The sequence below is a fragment of the Heterocephalus glaber genome, unplaced genomic scaffold (genome assembly GCF_053883595.1).
Source record: "Heterocephalus glaber isolate CG9 unplaced genomic scaffold, H.glaber_assembly_v1.0 deba00001690, whole genome shotgun sequence".
NCBI lineage: Eukaryota > Metazoa > Chordata > Mammalia > Rodentia > Bathyergidae > Heterocephalus > Heterocephalus glaber.
The window spans coordinates 632,759-651,516 of NW_028258415.1; the positions used below are offsets into that span (position 1 = coordinate 632,759).

At 38.7% G+C, this 18,758-nt stretch overlaps 1 protein-coding gene across 1 annotated transcript in view; it reads left to right on the forward strand.

The window, feature by feature from the left end:
- The first annotated feature begins 598 nt into the window (after positions 1–598).
- The window catches only part of Prss12 (serine protease 12), an 88,349-nt gene continuing 70,189 nt past the window's right edge, over positions 599–18,758 (forward strand). Inside the window, exon 1 of the mRNA XM_013067546.3 lies at positions 599–1,368. Coding sequence (XP_012923000.2) covers positions 906–1,368 — 463 coding nt within the window. The 5' untranslated portion in view covers positions 599–905. The remainder of the gene's footprint in view (positions 1,369–18,758) is intronic.

The window sequence follows — 18,758 nt, forward strand, 5'->3', positions numbered from 1 at the left end:
ACAGGACTTTTCTGGATAGGATGGAAACCAGGAGGGATGAAATCTTCTCAGGTTAGAGAGGAAATTTGGTATTAAGAGAGCCTCACTTGATGCCAATAATAACCAAACAACTGGTGGTGCCCAGGGCACCGGGTGGAGAGTGGGAGGCAGGAAGTAGAAAGGCTCAAGCTCCTTTCTCTGGTTCGGTAAAGGAATTTAATTTCGGCCACTGTTTATTGGGGCGCGGTGTTAAGCACAGGGATATGAAGCTGAAGACGACGTCCCCTTGTCCTTGAAGAGCTCCCAGTTCAGCAAAACGACTTTAACATTCCTTGTGGGCTTTGATGCCTTTTATCCTGGGAGTTGTCAAAGGAAAGTCGCACCTAATTCCATTCAGTTTCCTAAAGATTTCAAAACAGAAAACGAGGCACGAGACGGGGTGGAGGAATGACTGCCAGGACTGGTGCCAGACTGGGGAGCCACCAGAAGCAGGGCTGTGGCGGTCCCGCCTGTTGGCAAGGGGCATCCGGGATCGTCGCGTGGGCACCGCGGGGCTTGGCCTTGGCACGGAGGGCCCGGAGCTCCCAGCAGCGGTTCCACGGGCCCCCTCCGGTGACACTGCGCGACCCGCGCCCGCAGCCAGGGGGCAGAGTTCCCGGGCTGCAGCCTCACAGACTACCGGGGCGCGAGCCCCGCCGCTGCTGCCCGGCCCGGCGGAGCGCAGGATCCCCCGCCCGGTCTCGGCCCAGCTCCCCGAGGGGCGCGCAAAGCAGAGGTGAGGCGAGCAGGAAGGCGGCGCACTCCCGGGCGCGAGTGGGGAGGGTGTGGGAGCGGAGCAGCAGGACGCAGCCGCCCGCCCCGCCCCTCCCGCCTCCCTCCAGAACCCCGAGCTGGGAGCATGGACCAGACCTCTCGGCGCTGGCATCATGACGCTCGCTCGGTTCCTGCTGGCTCTGATGTTGGGGGCGCTCCCCGAAGTGGTCAGCGTTGATCCGATCCTCGGTTATCCGCTGTGCCTCCGCCACCGCCATTCGCCCCGTGGGGGTGCCCAGTATCCCGACTACCGGACGCCTCCGTCACCCCTGTGCCCCCGGCGGGCAGTCCCTGCCCTTCGTCCGCAAGCGCTCCAGGCTGGACACTCGTCGCGGTCCCACCCTGGGGGCTGTCCCGCCGGGCAGGCCGGGGCTAACGTGACGGACCTGGGCGCCCCGTGTCTGAGCTGGTCGGAGGTGCCACCCTTCCTGGAGCGGTCGCCCCCGGCTAGCTGGGCTCAGCTGCGAGGACAGCGACACAACTTTTGCTGGAGCCTGGACGGCAAGAGCAGACCCTGGTGCTTCTATGCGAACGCCCGTGGCCAGGTGGACTGGGGCTACTGCGCCTGCAGACTCGGTGAGTGGCGGCGGGGCAGCGGCGACACCGCGGGTTGCACGGAGCCAGCTGGGCTTGGGGAGGCGTCCCTGCCTCTTGGAGAAGGAGGGAAGGGGTGGTGGGCGAGATGCGAGTTTGTCTTGTGTAGTGTGCCTGTGGCCACCACAGAGTTACCAGTAAAGTATATTGGTCCCCAAGTTTAAATAGCCAGGTGTATTTGTGTGAAGGTTGGCAGAGGGGGCGATTTCTATGCAAAGTGCTGAGCTCCGGCTTCCTGGATACTTTGTGTTTTCTGGTGTGCGTGCGTGTGTGTGTGTGTGTGTGTGTGTGTGTGTGTGTGTGTGTTAGTTATAAGCGCCCATGCGCTCACGATTGTGCACGAGCCTTGGGTGGAAGTGTGTGTGCCAGATGTATGGTCTCCTGATCACCTTGCCCCCAGGGTGTGGTTGTAATTACTTAAAAGAGAAAAAGCAAAGGTGGGGATAACTTTGCTAATCATTTGTTTTGAAAAGGGAAATATTGAATCTAACTTGACAATCTGCAGGCTCTTTCCTTTAGACCCCGATTTGGAAAAATGTGGTAAAACTTCCGCTTTCTCCCACGGTTGACCTGTATTTGAAAAAAGTATGGCTAAATTACCAGGCCAAACTTCAAAGATGTTCACACTTCTGGACACAGTATGGCAAATATCATCAGTGAAGGAAAAAAAAAAGAGAATGGCAAGAGATAAGAATAGTAACTATCTTCGTGAAGAAGCTCCTTGACATAGTCAAATGAGGTTTCCAATAGTGCTACTGTTCTGTTATATAAGTTATTTGTGTCTTAGTTTCCTGGTAATAGAAACATCACTAATAATTGTAATATAAATGAATAATCTGCATTAAACAGTGTTTCATTTGTAATTGTTGGGGTTTTAATATTGGGCTTTTTTCTCCTCCTAAAATAATTAGAGAAGGAAAACCTTATGTCCTTCAAAGTTTGAATTTCTTAAAAAAATATTGGTAGCTTTTCATCCAAGCTGTGGGACAGGAGTTTAATAAGTTGGAATCCTGAAACATATTGTACTGTGCCTTTTGGAGGTAATTTGGAGGTAGGCTTTCATAATGTCACTCTTTTCCTACATTTTATTTATCTGTGCCTTCAATTGCTTTAGTGCTTTGAGTTAAAGGAAAGTGATAGGAAGGTTAAGAACAATTATCCTTCATCCTAGAGAATGAAGTCATCTCTATACTCATGTTTCATGGACAGAATGCCAATGTGGCTATAAAAAATTTGAGGTGATATCAAGCAAAGAGCCCTAGCATTGTCTTATTATTACTTTAGGACATTATTTGTAGTATTCTCAGTTTTATAAATAGGTAAGGGTGGAGAATTAATAAGGAATAAGTGTATGGGAATTGTATAAAAATGAACTTTACAAGGGGTTCAAAATTTTAAAAAATTACAGTCATCAATTGCTCTTTTTCATACACATAACTATCAGTTTAATCTGTCTAATAAGGAGAGTAGCTTATCTTTGGATTCTTTACCACCCAACCCACCTTAAGTGACTAGGAATTTAAATCTTTTCAATGCCTTTGTGTTTATAGGTTATTTGCACCAGAGAAAACCTCAAATATTGCATAATAGTTGTGTGTAAGGTGGCTGAATAAAATAGAAACAAAAGCAGCTGCCCACAATGCAGCTAACTGCCCTCCCTCTACCACAGAAAAGAAGGAAACAATGGCTATGTGCTTATTGGATTCCTTTAACAGGCTCAAAATTGGAAACCCCAAGCCTCCTGTTCTGTCATTTAGTCCTGCAGGTCTGCTTAGGTATAAATCATACCTTTGAGATGACTGGCATGTATTTGGAAGCTTGTAGCTTTCCTATCCCTGCATTTCTGGGATGTGAGCAAAATATTATGGAGTGGTGAAAGAATATTGGATTGTGCTTTAAAAAACATTGGTGCTGTTTTGGCTCTGGATAAAACTCTTAACTCTTAGACCTTTGGTTTTTCTCCTTTGTAGAAAAGAAGTTTTTAACAGATTAATTCAAAGCACTTTTCCAGCTTTGGGGATGTATGGAGCATTTGCTCTGTGTTGGATGCTGGATGAAGCATTTTATGTTCTTTTTTTAAAATTTAATTTTCATAAGGAGTCCCTAGATTTTACTGTATAAGATTCCAAAGGCATTTTACCAGTATTGCAGGAGAAAATCTGATGTTTTCACTTTACAGCTCATTTTGCTCTGTCTCTTTCTCATTTATCATGGACAGATATCTGTGTTGTGTAACAATCCTCATTTGGCAGCTCAGGAACTAGTCTAAGAGGAAGAGAGAAAGGGAATTATATTTAGTAGAATGCACATTATTTCCTTTAAAAATGTTTTTTTTTCTTTACAGAAAACTAGAGCAGAAGAAAGGAACAATGTATAGTAATGTGATTTTTAAAAAAATAAACTAGTGATTGGAATCAAGATTCTAATTGCATCCAGAGAAATGAGGAAGTTGGTGCCTCCTTGGTAGAGGATTGGTTGAAGCCAACTTGAAGGGCAGTGTGGGAATTTCAGGTGAGGTGGGCAGAGCATTGATGTTTCAGGTGGCTCATATGTCAGAGAACACAGAAGGTGATGCCTGGGGTCTGGCTTTATGAAACTTGCATATAGTACTAAAGAATCATCCTGTAGATTGAAATACTCTGCATCAGTCCAGGGCGTCTGTCCTTGTAATGACCATTAGAATCACTTGGGGACTTGTTGAAATGCACGTTCCTCGGCTCTAGCCTCAAAGCTCTGAGTAGTTCTCATATCTGAATCAGGAACAGAATATGCTTTTCTAGGGGGAAGTCAAGGTAATTTGAGTGTTGAAATCTCTCTTTCACAGTCATAAAAACTCCATGGGAAGCCATGATAACCTAGAATGTATTCTGGTTAGCGATTACCTAGTCTGAGCCCACCATTCTGTAACTTCACCTTGCTGGCTAAGGAGCAGGCATGTATGCCAATGGCAACATTTTTGTGGCCTTAAAAAATGGCACCACTGGTATTTATTTCATCAGTGTGATATAATAATAGTCTAGTTCACTAGAATATGATCATTAACTGAATGTGAGCCAGGTTACTTTCACATCCCTATGGGAAGAATTGACAGGCAATTTAATGGTTTTCCCCAACAATTCTTTACAATACATTATGTGTTACATACAATACATTGTATGTATCCTGCATATGAAGGGCAATCATTTTTCCAGTGTCTGGGTAGCATGTCAGATGGGGCAACTTGCTTGGCACTGTATTAGGAATTTCCCCATTTTACAAGCAACCAAGTGAATTCAACCTCAGGCAGCTAACGACGGATGGGAGTAACACATGTAGAAAAATGATAAAACTTGAGAGTTTGCCAGTAAGAAAATATGTGCTACTCATCTGTTGGTTGCTGTGACAAAGTACCGAGATAACCAACTTAAAAGGGAAGAAGATTTATTTTGGCTCATGATTTCAGTGGTTTCAGTCCAGGGTTTCTTGACTCCATTGATTTTGGGCCTGTAGTGTGATAGCATCAAGGCAATGACAGAGCAAAGCTGCTCACTTCACGGCAGCAAGGAAGAAAAGAGCAAGGAGCTAGGGTCCCAATAACTTCTTAAAGGATATCACCCCCCTCCATGACCTAACTTCCTTCTACTAGACCTCATCTACACCAAAGGTTGTACCACCTCCCAGTAGCGTCACAGGCTGGTGACAAAGCCTTTAGTATGTGCACCTTAGGCAGGCATTTAAGAACCAAGCCATCACAGAATAATGCATAGATCTGGCTTTTTTGTCATATCTTGCTAATCCCATCCCAAATCTCTTAATTCAAATGGAGATGATGGAAATGTGGGCTGAGTAGTGTTATTTAGTAGGCTGTCCACTTTGATACCCATATGGTGTTTGAAGTGAATATTAATCAGAAGGTTAACTGAAAGCAACCACACATCTAGATTAATAACATTTGGACCTTGCTTAGTGGATAGAGCATATTTTCTTGTTTTAGAACAGGCAAATTTGTCTGCGGGGAAATTTATTTCTGAAATAAACAACTCTATAATTTTGGAGAATACCAAAGTTAGGTTAGTTGGTAAGTAAAAATAATTTAATTCTAGTTTAAAAAATTGTTTTTCTAAATGAACTTGTAGGGAAAGAGGTCTTCTGAAATGTCTTTCTTCAGTCTGCATAGTATGCAGACGTTTAGTTATGCATTTTATGAACAATAGTTTGAACTGCTTTCTATATGGTTGACACACTGATGTTAGAAAACCAAGAAGGGCTGAGTTTTGTTTCTTTAGCATTTTACTTTTCCAGGGCAGCATTATCTTCTCTCATTCCTCCTCCTTCCTGCCAGTTGGCACAATATTAATAAAATTTTATGGTATACAGAACTCTAAAGTAATGAGATTGTTTCCACCTACAAGCCACATATGCACATTCACCCTGAATACTATTTGTAAGGATTACCAAAGGGGACATAAAGAGCGGGAAATACTGATTCTTATAAAGGGAAAGGATATTATATTCTATAGAATGCTAATGTTAAATAATCTTTCAAAACTCAGTGGACCATATATGTGTGGTTCTATTTCTAGATTCTCTGTTTTATTCCTATGATCTATATGTCTTTCCTTACACCAACACTGCCTTGATTACTGTAGCTTTAGAAGAAGTCTTAAAATTAGGTACTAAACATCTTACAACACTGTTTTTGTTTTTGTTTTTACCTTTTCTAGGTCCTTTGTACTCCTACCTAACTTTTAAATTTCAATATCCAATTCTTCATTTATAGCAAGTATACACAGACCTGAGTTTTTATATATACCTTGTGTTTTCTAATCCTGCTAAATTCAAGTACAAGTTCTAGGGGCTCCTAGAGATTTCTTAGTATTTTCTCTGTAGATGATCATTTCATCCACATATAAAGATTTTGCTCCTGCCATGCCAATCCTATCCTAGTTGTGTCATTTTATTGCCAGACTATTTTGGTGGGGACTAGGTTTCAAAGTTTAATGGACAGATAAAGAGCAAGCCTATCTGCCCTTGTTCCCCACCTTAAGGAGAAAGCATTGTATCTTCTCCATTCATATAAGGCATTCTTGCTGGAAGTATGGAGTACATGTCTTTAATCTGTTGAGAAGTTTCTGTTCTACTTCCAGGCTCCTGATAGCTTTTACCATGAACAGCTATAGAATTTGGTCCAATACTTTTTCTCCAACTAGTGACAGGATCATATGGCTTTTTCCTTTCCTCTGTTTAAATGATGACTTTTGGGGGTGATCTTCTAATGCTGAACCAACACTGCCATCCCTATAACAAAACCACTTTCTACATCCTGCCAGATCTGACTTCTAATAGTTTGTTTTGTTAAACAAATTTCTATCTATGTTCATACTTTTTTCTTCTATTATCTTTATCCAGTTTTAGGATTAGCACAATTTTGAGTTCCTAAAATGAGGGGAGAAGTGTTCCTTCTTTTTTCTGCTTTAATTGTTTGATATAATTTATCAGTTAAAATGTTTATGAGCCTGCTGTTGTCATATAGGTAGGTTTTCAAGCTAGGAATATACTTTCTTTAATAGGTGCTATTCAAATTTTATATTTCCTCCAGAGTTAGTTTCATTAATTTGTCTTCCAAGGTACTTCTTAGAAGTTGTCAAATTTATTTCAAAAAAGATTTTTGTAATATGCTTCCTATATCCTTTTAAAGTCTGTAAAATCTGTGGTAATGTCTCCTAGATCTTAATATTATAATTTAAAAAATGTATAACTGATATTATGTAACAGGAAGAAAAGGTCTAAAAGAGCAGGGTAATTGGGAGGGGTAGGGGAAGGGAAAAAAGGAAAAGGAAAAAATATGAGAAGAGGAAAAAATGGAAACAAAGTCTTTGCAAATAGGGAAGGGTGGAGGGGGTGAAGGGAGGGCAAGGGAAGGGGAAAAAAAAATAAGAACCAAGAGACTCATGTAATGGTACAAGATCCCAATGATGAATGTAACTGTGTTTTATACCGAAAATGTATCAATAAACTTAATGGAAAAAAAAAAAAGAAATCTAAACTCGCGTGGCCCTTTTGGGAAATAATTTGGTTATACTTTAAAAAGTTACACAGAAGTAATAAGACTGTTTTAAAAATATATTTTCTTTATTAATGTCTACTAGTATTACATTGAAATAAAGTTTTTTAAGAAACATAAAGGAAAAGGATAAATTTTATTCATTCATCGAACATTTACTGAGTTTGCACTAGGTGCAGTATTTACCACGGTAAATAAGGAATCACCTGCATTCCCTAGATGAGGTATCAGAGGAATAATTAGCTTTTTTGTTGCCTTTCCTGTGCAGCACATGCTCTGGGAGACAGATAAGAAGATTAGTATTCAGTCTTAATTTTATCCCTGACAGTTGTACAATACAATAGCAAAACCATACCATTTAGATGGTTCCTTAACACACAATTTGTGAAAGTTTCTGCTAGGGTTATATGCATATATTTTTAGTAATCAATAACATAACCATGGATAAAAATCTTCCTTTGTATGACATCATGTAATGTTTTAAACAAACAATTTGTAAGCCTTATAAATTTCTAATTAGCATAATATAAACTGGTAGAATTGCTTAATCATAGGATGCTCTTGTTTTGAACTAAACTAATTCAGATTTTTTTCTTAGCATTACATAATAAATGCATTGAATAATAAATGAACAATTAAAATGAATTATAGATGTGAACTAATGGAGTCAAATATAGTTCAATCGGATATTGGTCCAGGGAAATGTCCTGTATGGTAGATGATTTTATTTCATTTTGACTTGGGATGATTTGAGTTAAATCTACTATTTCACAATGCTAAAACATTTAAATTATGTGCCAATATAATTATGGATAATAATAATTATATGCTTTAGTACCATCAGATACAGTGGAGAAAGAAAATAAGTAAGAAATTAACCTTCCACCTTCTACTATACTTGAAAATTCAACTAATAACCCCTCAATTCAGTTGTTTTCAGATACTGTGATTTTTTTTGTAATTAAGGAAGTTTTGATTATTTAATATATTTTCTCCCAATGTTGCATTTAGCATAAGGCATAGCAGTATATTTAACCCAACATCAGATATATGCACTAAATTGTCCAAATGTAATGGGCTTTTTTATTCTTTTGAATATTTTATAAATTGAAATTACTATATTACAGGTGTTTTTCGTTGATGTCGGTGTTTTGGTTTTTTGTTGTTTTTTTTTTGGTCATGCTGGGGATTGAACCCAGGGCCTTGCACATACTAGACAAACATTCTACCACACAGCTACACACCTAGGTCTTTAAAAAGTTTTTTAAGACAGAATCTTCCTAAATTGCCCAGGCTAGCCTTCAGCTTGCAATCCTCCTTCCTCAGCCTCCCAATTAGATGAAATTATAAGTCTGTACCACCATACACAGCACATTCACAGCTTTAAATATTTTTTGTGTTAAGAATCTGAATAATAAATTGATATTGCTAGTGTACTTCTTTCTATTCCAGCAGAACAATAGATATGACTAACATTGTTTTGTGTATCTGTGATGTTCAAGTTAAGAAATGAGAAAAAAATTTGTGTTATAACAAGAATTTTTTTTTGTTTACCAAACTTTGATTTTTAAAAGGTTTTTAAGATGCTTATTGATATTTAGAAAACTGCTGGATTCAGTTTTTGTTTTTGCTGTTTTTTTCTTTAAATGATTATATGCTGTTTTATAAGTACATTTTTATTAGCTAATTAATTAAGTCTATTTTTTTAACTTGCATGTCTTTATTTTGGAAAAATCTGGATTTATAGAACAAAAGTAGCTGACCTATTTTTTCCTTTTCTAATAGTTCTTTCAGGTCTTCTTAACTTACAGAGTGTAGGAAGAGAAGTTTGTCTAGCTGTCCAAGAAGGGAGTAATATAATGGCTCAATGACTTTGCTAAGGCTGCCATACCAATTACCACAAACAGAGTGGCTCAACAGAAATTTAAGCCAGACATGGTGGTGCATGTCTGTAATCCCAGCCCTCTGGCAAGCTGAGGCTGGAGGATCCCAAACTTGAGTTCAGCCTGGGCAACTTAGCAAGTTGGCAAAATCTGTCTCAAAATAAAAAAGGAAAAAAGGGCTGGGAATATGGGGAATCAGAAGGCCCTGAGTTCAATCCCCAATACAAAAAACCCCAAAATAAACAAACAAACAAAAACTCACTTTCTCACAGTTCTGGAGGCTCAAGTCCAAGATCAAGATTTAGCTGGGCCGAGCTCCCTTTGAAGGCATTAGGCAAGGAAGTGCTCTAGCGCTGTCTCCTAGCTTCTCCTAGTCCCTCAGCTTTTGGGAGTTTAACTCTAGTATTCATTCACATGGCATACACTCTGTGTGTGTCTCTGTGTCCAGATTTCCCCTGCATAAAAAGGCAGTCCTATTGCATTAGGACTCAACTTAATGACCTCATCTTAACTTGATAATGTGCAAAGACCCTATTTACAAATAAGTCACATTCATAGGTACTCTGGATTTGTACTTTATCATCTTTTAAGAGTGCACAATTCAACCCATAGCAGCAGCTTTCAAGATGAAAAGCCAATGCGACTTAGGAAGGACATTTTATCCTATCAGCTCTTCTCTAGTGTCTTTGTATTGGTTGAAACATAAAATGGTTACAAGGAGCCCTTGAATGTCCTTCAGTTTGGGGAATTTCTGTTTTCTAGCAAAGTTGTCCATAAGCATTTTTTGTTTTGAAACAGGGTCTCGCTAGGTAGTTTAGGCTGGCCTTGAACTCACTATATAGCTTAGGCTGGCCTTGAACTTGCAATGATCCCCTTGCCTTGGTGTCCTGAGTGCTGGAATTATAGGTGTGTGCCACCACGCACAGCCATAAGCAGTTTTTTGTAATGTGAGTCTTTTGTATTTCCTTTTCTTTTTAAAGCTAGTGGTGTATCAACCCAGAAAAAAAAGAGTTGATCAGTTTAAACTAAAATGACAGTAAGTGTAATATTTTTGCCAAGGAAATAAGAAAGTAGAATTCCAAGTACTATTGTATTTGAAACATTTTCCCTTGAACTAGTTATAATACTACAGTGAGTGGACTTTTCTTTTTTTGTAGTAATTCATTTCATGACCTCTGGGGCTGTTGTCCTTGACAGGCCATCATGCACAACCTTTACAGTTGCAGACATTCTTCCATTACCGATTTGGCCTGTACATGTGACCTCAAACCTCTGTTTGAGATTTTAAACCTTTATTATTAACAAAATTTTAATATGGAAATATTTACAATGGAATAATTTCCATCCAATTGGGACTTGAGAGACTTTATGGCAGTGGAGCATGAGACTATGAGGGAAGGATCATTCTTTTTTTTTTTTCCCCATTAACTTTACTGGTACATTTTCAGTATAAAACACAGTTATATTCATCATTGGGATCTTGTACCATTACATGAGTCTCTTGGTTCTTATTATTTTTCCCCTTCCCTTGCCCTCCCTTCACCCCCTCCAACCTTCCCTATTTGCAAAGACCTGGTTTCCATTTTTTCCTCTTCTCATATTATTTCCTTTTCCTTTTTTTGCTTCCCCTGCCCCTCCCAATTACCCTGCTCTTTTAGACCTTTTCTTCCTGTTACATAATATCAGTTATACATTTTTTAAATTACAATATTAAGACCTAGGAGACATTACCACAGATTTTACAGACTTTAAAAGGATATAGGAAGCATATTACAAAAATCTTTTTTGAAATAAATTTGACAACTTCTAAGAAGTACCTTGGAAGACAAATTAATGAAACTAACTCTGGAGGAAATATAAAATTTGAATAGCACCTATTAAAGAAAGTATATTCCTAGCTTGAAAACCTACCTATATGACAACAGCAGGCTCATAAACATTTTAACTGATAAATTATATCAAACAATTAAAGCAGAAAAAAGAAGGAACACTTCTCCCCTCATTTTAGGAACTCAAAATTGTGCTAATCCTAAAACTGGATAAAGATAATAGAAGAAAAAAGTATGAACATAGATAGAAATTTGTTTAACAAAACAAACTATTAGAAGTCAGATCTGGCAGGATGTAGAAAGTGGTTTTGTTATAGGGATGGCAGTGTTGGTTCAGCATTAGAAGATCACTCCCAAAAGTCATCATTTAAACAGAGGAAAGGAAAAAGCCATATGATCCTGTCACTAGTTGGAGAAACAGTATTGGACTAAATTCTACAGCTGTTCATGGTAAAAGCTATCAGGAGCCTGGAAGTAGAACAGAAACTTCTCAACAGATTAAAGACATGTACTCCATACTTCCAGCAAGAATGCCTTATAAGAATGGAGAAGATACAATGCTTTCTCCTTAAGGTGGGGAACAAGGGCGGATAGGCTTGCTCTTTATCTGTCCATTAAACTTTGAAACCTAGTCCCCGCCAAAATAGTCTGGCAATAAAATGACACAACTAGGATAGGATTGGCACGGCAGGAGCAAAATCTTTATATGTGGATGAAATGATCATCTACAGAGAAAATACTAAGAAATCTCTAGGAGCCCCTAGAACTTGTACTTGAATTTAGCAGGATTAGAAAACACAAGGTATATATAAAAACTCAGGTCTGTGTATACTTGCTATAAATGAAGAATTGGATATTGAAATTTAAAAGTTAGGTAGGAGTACAAAGGACTTAGAAAAGGTAAAAACAGAAACAAAAACAGTGTTGTAAGATGTTTAGTACCTAATTTTAAGACTTCTTCTAAAGCTACAGTAATCAAGGCAGTGTTGGTGTAAGGAAAGACATACAGATCATAGGAATAAAATAGAGAATCTAGAAATAGAACCACACATATATGGTCCACTGAGTTTTGAAAGATTATTTAACATTAGCATTTTATAGAATATAAACTCAATTCAAGACCTGAGGAAGAGACAGTGTTTGTAGCAAACGGCACTAGAACACCTGGTATCCGTATATAAAAAATTAACCTCAACCCTTTTTTTCCATACATGAAAATAACTTGAAGGGATCTATGAACCTAAATAAGAAAGCCTAAAAGTATGAAACTTTAAGAAGAAATTATAAAGGAAAATATTTATGAATTCAGGGTAGGCAAGAACTACCTAGGATACAAAAGACATGATGTATAAAAGAAAAAAATTGATAAATGAGATTCCATCAAAATTTAGAACTTTAAATGACATCATTAAAATGAAAAGTAGTCCTTAAACAGACCATATTTACAATGCATATAACCTATGATCAGAATACATAAAGAACTCTTACAGCTCATTAATAGACAACCCAATTAAAATGTAGACATAAGAAGATGATAAATAGCCAGTATAGCCCAAGGAATGGTGTGCAATTCTAGAATCAGAAAAATACTAATGAGTACAATAATACGATTGAATTATACACTCATTAGGGAGATGAAGTTAAAAGTTTTAAAAGCCTTGTCATGACTTTTTCTTTTTGTTGGATTCTCTCCCTTTGCTTTTAATTTGTCACTCCCAATGGATTCATTCTGCTGGGTTTCCTGGGGTTGTGATCCTCAATGTCTTTTACTAGGGTATTGTTTAAAATTTTTTTGGAGTGCCGATTTGGTATTCATGAAATTCCTGAGGTGCTCTTTATCATGAAAGTGTCTTATTTCTCCATCAATTTTGAAAGATAGTTGTGCAGGTTACATCAATCTGGGTTGGAGGCTGTTTTCCTTTAGGGCTTGAAATACAGCACTCCAAGCTCTTCTTGCCTTGAGGGTTTGCATTGAGAAGTCTGCTGTAATCCTGATGGGCTTTCCTTTGGGTGTGATTTGTTTCTTTTCTCTCACTGCTTGTAGAATTTTGTTCTTCTGTTGGATTTCTGGAATCCTAACTATTATATGCCTATGTGTAGATGTTTTTTGATTAAGGCTAGCTGGAGTCCTATATGCCTCACTTATCTGTATGTCAAGTTCTTTTCCCCTCCTTGGGAAGTTTTCTGCCATCAGTTCTGTGAAGAGTTTTTTTATGTCATCTGCACTCTCTCCTGTTTCTTCATTGACTCCAATCAGTCTCATGTTATTCTTCTTTGCATCATCTAGCAGCTGCTGGATTGATTTCTCGTGTTCCCTTACACTTTTAAAGCAATTTTTCTTTTCCTCCTCACTAATTCCAATCTTATCTTCTATATGTGAAATTCTATCCTCACATTGGTTCATTCTGCTGTGCAGACTTTTTCCATGGAGTTTTTAATCTCTTGGAAATCTGTTTGTGTCTGTTTTATGGATTCCATTTGTTTCCTGTGTTGGGATTCCATCATGTTCCTCAGATCCTCTATTTTTTTAATCTGTGTCCTCTCTAGATTTATTAATCATGTCTTGCACCATGAGCACAATCTTTGCTGTTATCTGAGTAATTATTTCTGATTTCATTTTTCCCAGATCCTTTTCGTTGCCAGTTCAGAGAGTCCAGGTGGTTGAGTATCAGATTGTTCCATCTGGTTTCCCTTTGGGGTTGCTGTAGGTGATCTGGAAGTCTGTTTTTGAGGCTTGTTTGTGTGTTTTCTCATTTCCCCGGGGTGTGGGGGGGTGCTTCTGGCACCCACGTGGCTCTCCTTCTCTGCCCTAGGAGCTTGGGATGGCAGTGGGCGAGCTTCCTTCCAGGTGCTGGGACTGGCTCACCTTCTCTGCCCTAGGAGCCTGGCATGGCAGGGGGGGAGCTTCCTTCCAGCTGCTGGGACTGGCTGAGCTTCTCTGCCCCCCCCCCCTTTTTTTGGTACCAGGGATCAAACTCCAGACCTTGTGCTTGTGGGACAGGTGGCAAAACCACTGGGCTAAATCCCCAGCCCAGTGTTCTCTAGTTCCATCTGGGTCACCAGGAAATGTTGCAGAATTTAACAGACAGGAGAAAGCACAGATGAAACAGGAGGATTTATTCCAGGCTTAGGTTCATACAAGCTCAGAAGACTCCTGTCTAAATGCTGTGCCCTCCATCCAATGATCTTGGTGGAACTTCCAAAATGGTATAGGGCAAGTAATCCAAATAAACCCCTCCTATATACTTTGAATCATTCCTAGATTACTTATAATGCCTAAAACAATGTAAATACAATGTAAATAGTTTTCATACTATATTGTTCAGAGAATAAAGACAAGAAAATGTCTATACATGTTCAGTACAGATACAATTTTTCTTTTTCAAATGTGTTTGATCTGAGGTTAGTACAGATGGGAGACCCATAGATACAGAGGGTTTACACTATTCTTTTGATTTTCTTCAACCATTTAAGAATGTAAAAGCCATAGCTTATGGCACCTGCAAAACAGCCAATAGGTCAGATTTTACCAAGAAAACATAGTTTGCTCATCTCTTGTATATACCATTCAGATGATCTAATTTTCTTCACCAAACTTTGGTTTAGCAATCACATGTAATTAAATTCTGAACAATGACACCTGCAAGAGTTTCTTAACTCAAAAAAGAGGCACAGGAGAAGGAACAGTCTTTGTACTGTCTGTTGATGCTGCTGTGCAATGAATGCCTACAGCTGCTGTAGCCATGTTGAGAACATGAAGTTTCTCATCTTCATAGTTCACAGTGGTTTTAGTCCATGATCAGCTGGCTCCAAGACAGGGTGGCAGAGGGGCAATAGTTCATGGATTTGGGGGATTCCTGAGATATCCACATGTGTAACTACAATTGCATCATAGACTTTCTCTTCCTCCATATAGTTTGTAGAGGTTTCAGTCCATAGTCTGCTGACTGCAAGGCAGGGTGGTGTGGCAGAGAGGCATGGCAGAAGAGAAGTAGTCCATGGCAGGACAGGCAGGAGACAGTGATGGAAGGATCATTCTTCATAATACAAGACTGTCAACTCAGTGATGTTTGCCAAATAATTGGGTCTGCAATTTATGTGAGAGTAGAGCAACAGAAAGTAGCTCACCTAGCTTTGAACTTGATGGTATTTTTCTTTTTAATTTTCTGTCTGTCCCCTCCCCTCCCCTCCCCTCTTCTCCTTCCCTCTCCTCCTTCCCTCTCATCCTCTTTTCCTTCTTTTTGGTACTGGAGATCAAACTTGGGTCCTTGTGCTTGCACAGCAGGTGGCGAAACCACTGAGCTAAATCCCTGTCCCACCCTTCCTCCCTTCTACTCTAAGAAAGTTTACTAGGGTTTATGCTGCAGGCTGAAGGAAACTGTACACAGATTGATCTCTGAACTTTGTGTTTCTTTAATGGTGTGTTGTGTCCCATATCTTCCCTGCACCCTGCACCATTATACTGGCCGTCCTCCATGCTAGGTAAGCATTCTGCTATGTGCTACATACCCAGCCTTCTTTACTGTTTTATCCTTTTTATTCCCATCAAGCTAAGGTTATCTTTCTCTAGTTTGTAACTGTGTATCTGCAAATTTGTAAAAATAATTTTTTTAATTACTTAAATTCTTTTATTGGTACATTTTAGGTATACAACACATTTACATTTCTCATTGGGAACTTGTACCTTTACATGATGCATCTTGGTTCTTATTTTTTCCCCATTCCTAGCCCTCCCTTCACCCCCTCCACCCTTCCCTATTTACAAAGACTTTATTTCCATTTCTCATCATTTTTCCTTTCCCTTCTTTCCTTTCCCCTGCCCCTCCCACTATCCCTACCCCTTTGGACCTTTTCTTCCTATTTTGCATTATCGATTATTCATTCTAATCGTTAAATGACCTAGGTCTATTCCTGCAACTAGGTTGGTAAATGAATTGCTCTTTATATGAGCAATTGTATATAGTGTGTATATTACAATATTCAGAACAAGGGCTGGGGATTTAGCTCAGTGCTTTTGCCACCTGCTGCAGAAGCACAAGGACCCAAGTTCGATCCCTAGTACCAAAAAAAAAAATTCAGAACAAAGAAATGGTCAAAGGAAACTCCAACTTGATGACTTTGCTTTTATTTGCATAACCCTTACATGCACAACATGTATGTATATATATATATATAATATGTATGTATATGTATAACAACATAAAACTACAGTACTATACTATACAGTATAATCCACAAAAATTACAGTACTGTATAAACAAGGTGTACTGTATAAAAAGACACTGAAGCTCTATTAACAAGGTGTACAGAACTATACAAAGAAAAAGATGGGTCGTAAGTCCAAGCAGTGAGATCTAAGTCTGACCAGTGACCTTCCTAAGTCTGAACAGTCATTAACCAGGTAGATTGTTAAATGAGGAATATCTGTACTAATCCTACTGAAATAGGAAATGGGGAAATGTTAAGTGGGTGAAAGTTAAAAGCATCTTATCTTTAATAAAATAATTGTTTAGCCCTAGGGCACAGATAATATGACTCTGAGAATTATAATTTCTTAGTAGCCTGTGCATCCCTAGGTTGGTGACATTTGCTTTAACTTTCTTCCTTTAGCCTCCCACAAATACCATTTTTAGTATGTGAAGGGGTGTGATGTTACCATGCTCTTCTCCCATGGCTGGTGAGGAAGGGGTGCTATCCTAGACTTTGGGTTTCTGCCCTGCATAGGTCCTGCAGGAGGTGGCAGCTTCCATCAGTCCCTGTAACGTGCAGCCATCCTAAGGAGCTGCTGGCCTGGAGGTGGCCCTTGTCTGACCCTAGACATCGTCTTTAAAATGAGTCGGTGTATACTGACTTCCTCTAGTCCCAGCATCTTTATGCCTTGTGCTATAAGGTCTTAACAAGAGGAGAAAGTTTCATTTTGGAACAAAAAGATTTGTTTTGTTCTGATTGTTCTGCTTTTGAGTCTTATTTTCCTAAAAGCACGCACCATATGTTTTTCTTGGCCTTTAACTTTAGAAGGCATGGAAAATATCTTGTTATGGAAAATATCTTGGTATAAAAATGCATGTCTAAAAGACTTAAAAATATATTTGTAATTTACAAATATTTTGGATTAATAATCAGTGGGTGGTGATAGCTAATATGATGATACACATGAAGATCAGGAACATTAATCTGCCAGATATCCTCTGTCGTTCCCACTGTGAAGATAAAGAATAAATATTTAGTAGATAAACCTTGAAGGCCTAAGATTTGTTCAGACTTTTGATGCTATTAGAACAGTAAATAGGGATAAAATACTAGCTTAAAATTAATGGGAGTTGATATCAATCAGGATGAAAGAAGAAATAATGCCAGAACCTATAAAGTGTTATGGTGTTTGGAAACGTTAATTGTTGATTTTATCAGTAAATACTTAGTCCTGCCATTGGTAGGTGGTCAAATCACAAAAAATGTTGATTTGATACTTTTTCCTTTGAAGGCCAGAAGATGTAATTAATTTGGATGCTGGTGCCAAGTGTCTTCCTTTGTACACATACCCACATGTGTTTTTATTATCCCTGAAAATCATAAAAGAACAAAATTTCCTATACGGTATAAAGAGAACAAAAACAGGAACACTAACATAATTATAGTGTGGTTACCAGTCTTTCTATTGATGAAAGAATGTAAACTATCATCCCACAAACAGAAACTTCAGATAAGCCAATCTGATTGCTTATCTTGTCTTTTAGTAACCAATTTTTTAAAACATAGGGATTGCACAATAAAAGCCACGCAATATAGCTTTATTGTCTTGAAGACACATTCATGTTTATATATCCCAAGTGTTTGCTATTTGGCTGATGGAAGCTGTAGCATGAAGACCATTCAGAGATTACCATGTTAATAATATCAGTGTTGAATCTTTTTAAAATTTTACATAAATCTGTACAAAATAGAGGTTACCTATAAAAATATGTGAATTATATGAGCTAAAAGCAGAGCCTTCCTGTATGTTGCTATTAGATTTAAAATCTTCCTAGCACAGCTATATATAAGATTTTAAAAATGTAAATGAGTTACCTCTGTATTGCTGTGCTCAGATGTAGAAATAATACCAGTTTGAAAATGATAAACTGGAATGCTGGAAAGAATCTTCAATCAACTAAACATCTCTTTTTACACATATGAAGGTAGCCTCAGAGAGAGGTGTAGCTCAGAATGACTTTTAGCTGAGTCCAGACCAGAATCCAAGCCTCACTGGGCCCTGTGACACATCTCTTGCACAAAGCCACTCAGATTCCTTGTCCATATCAAAACATGTCCATTTTCCTCTAAATCAGTTTTAGATGATAAAAGCACAAAGCAATAGCTATCCAAGCTAGATTTTTTTTTTTTGTACCGGGGATCAAACTCAGGACCTTGCACTTGCAAAGCAGAAGGCGGAACCACTGGGCTAAATCCCTGGCCCTCAAGCTTGATTTTTAAAAGTTACTGTTTAATCAACCCAAGTTTTGGTCTGATGTTTTGAACTCCTTGAAACATATCTGGTATTTTTTCTTCTTTCCTTCCCTAGTCATCTTTATTAATTTCTTCTATTTTAAAAAATCCAAGTGCTTTGATAAAAAGTTTTGC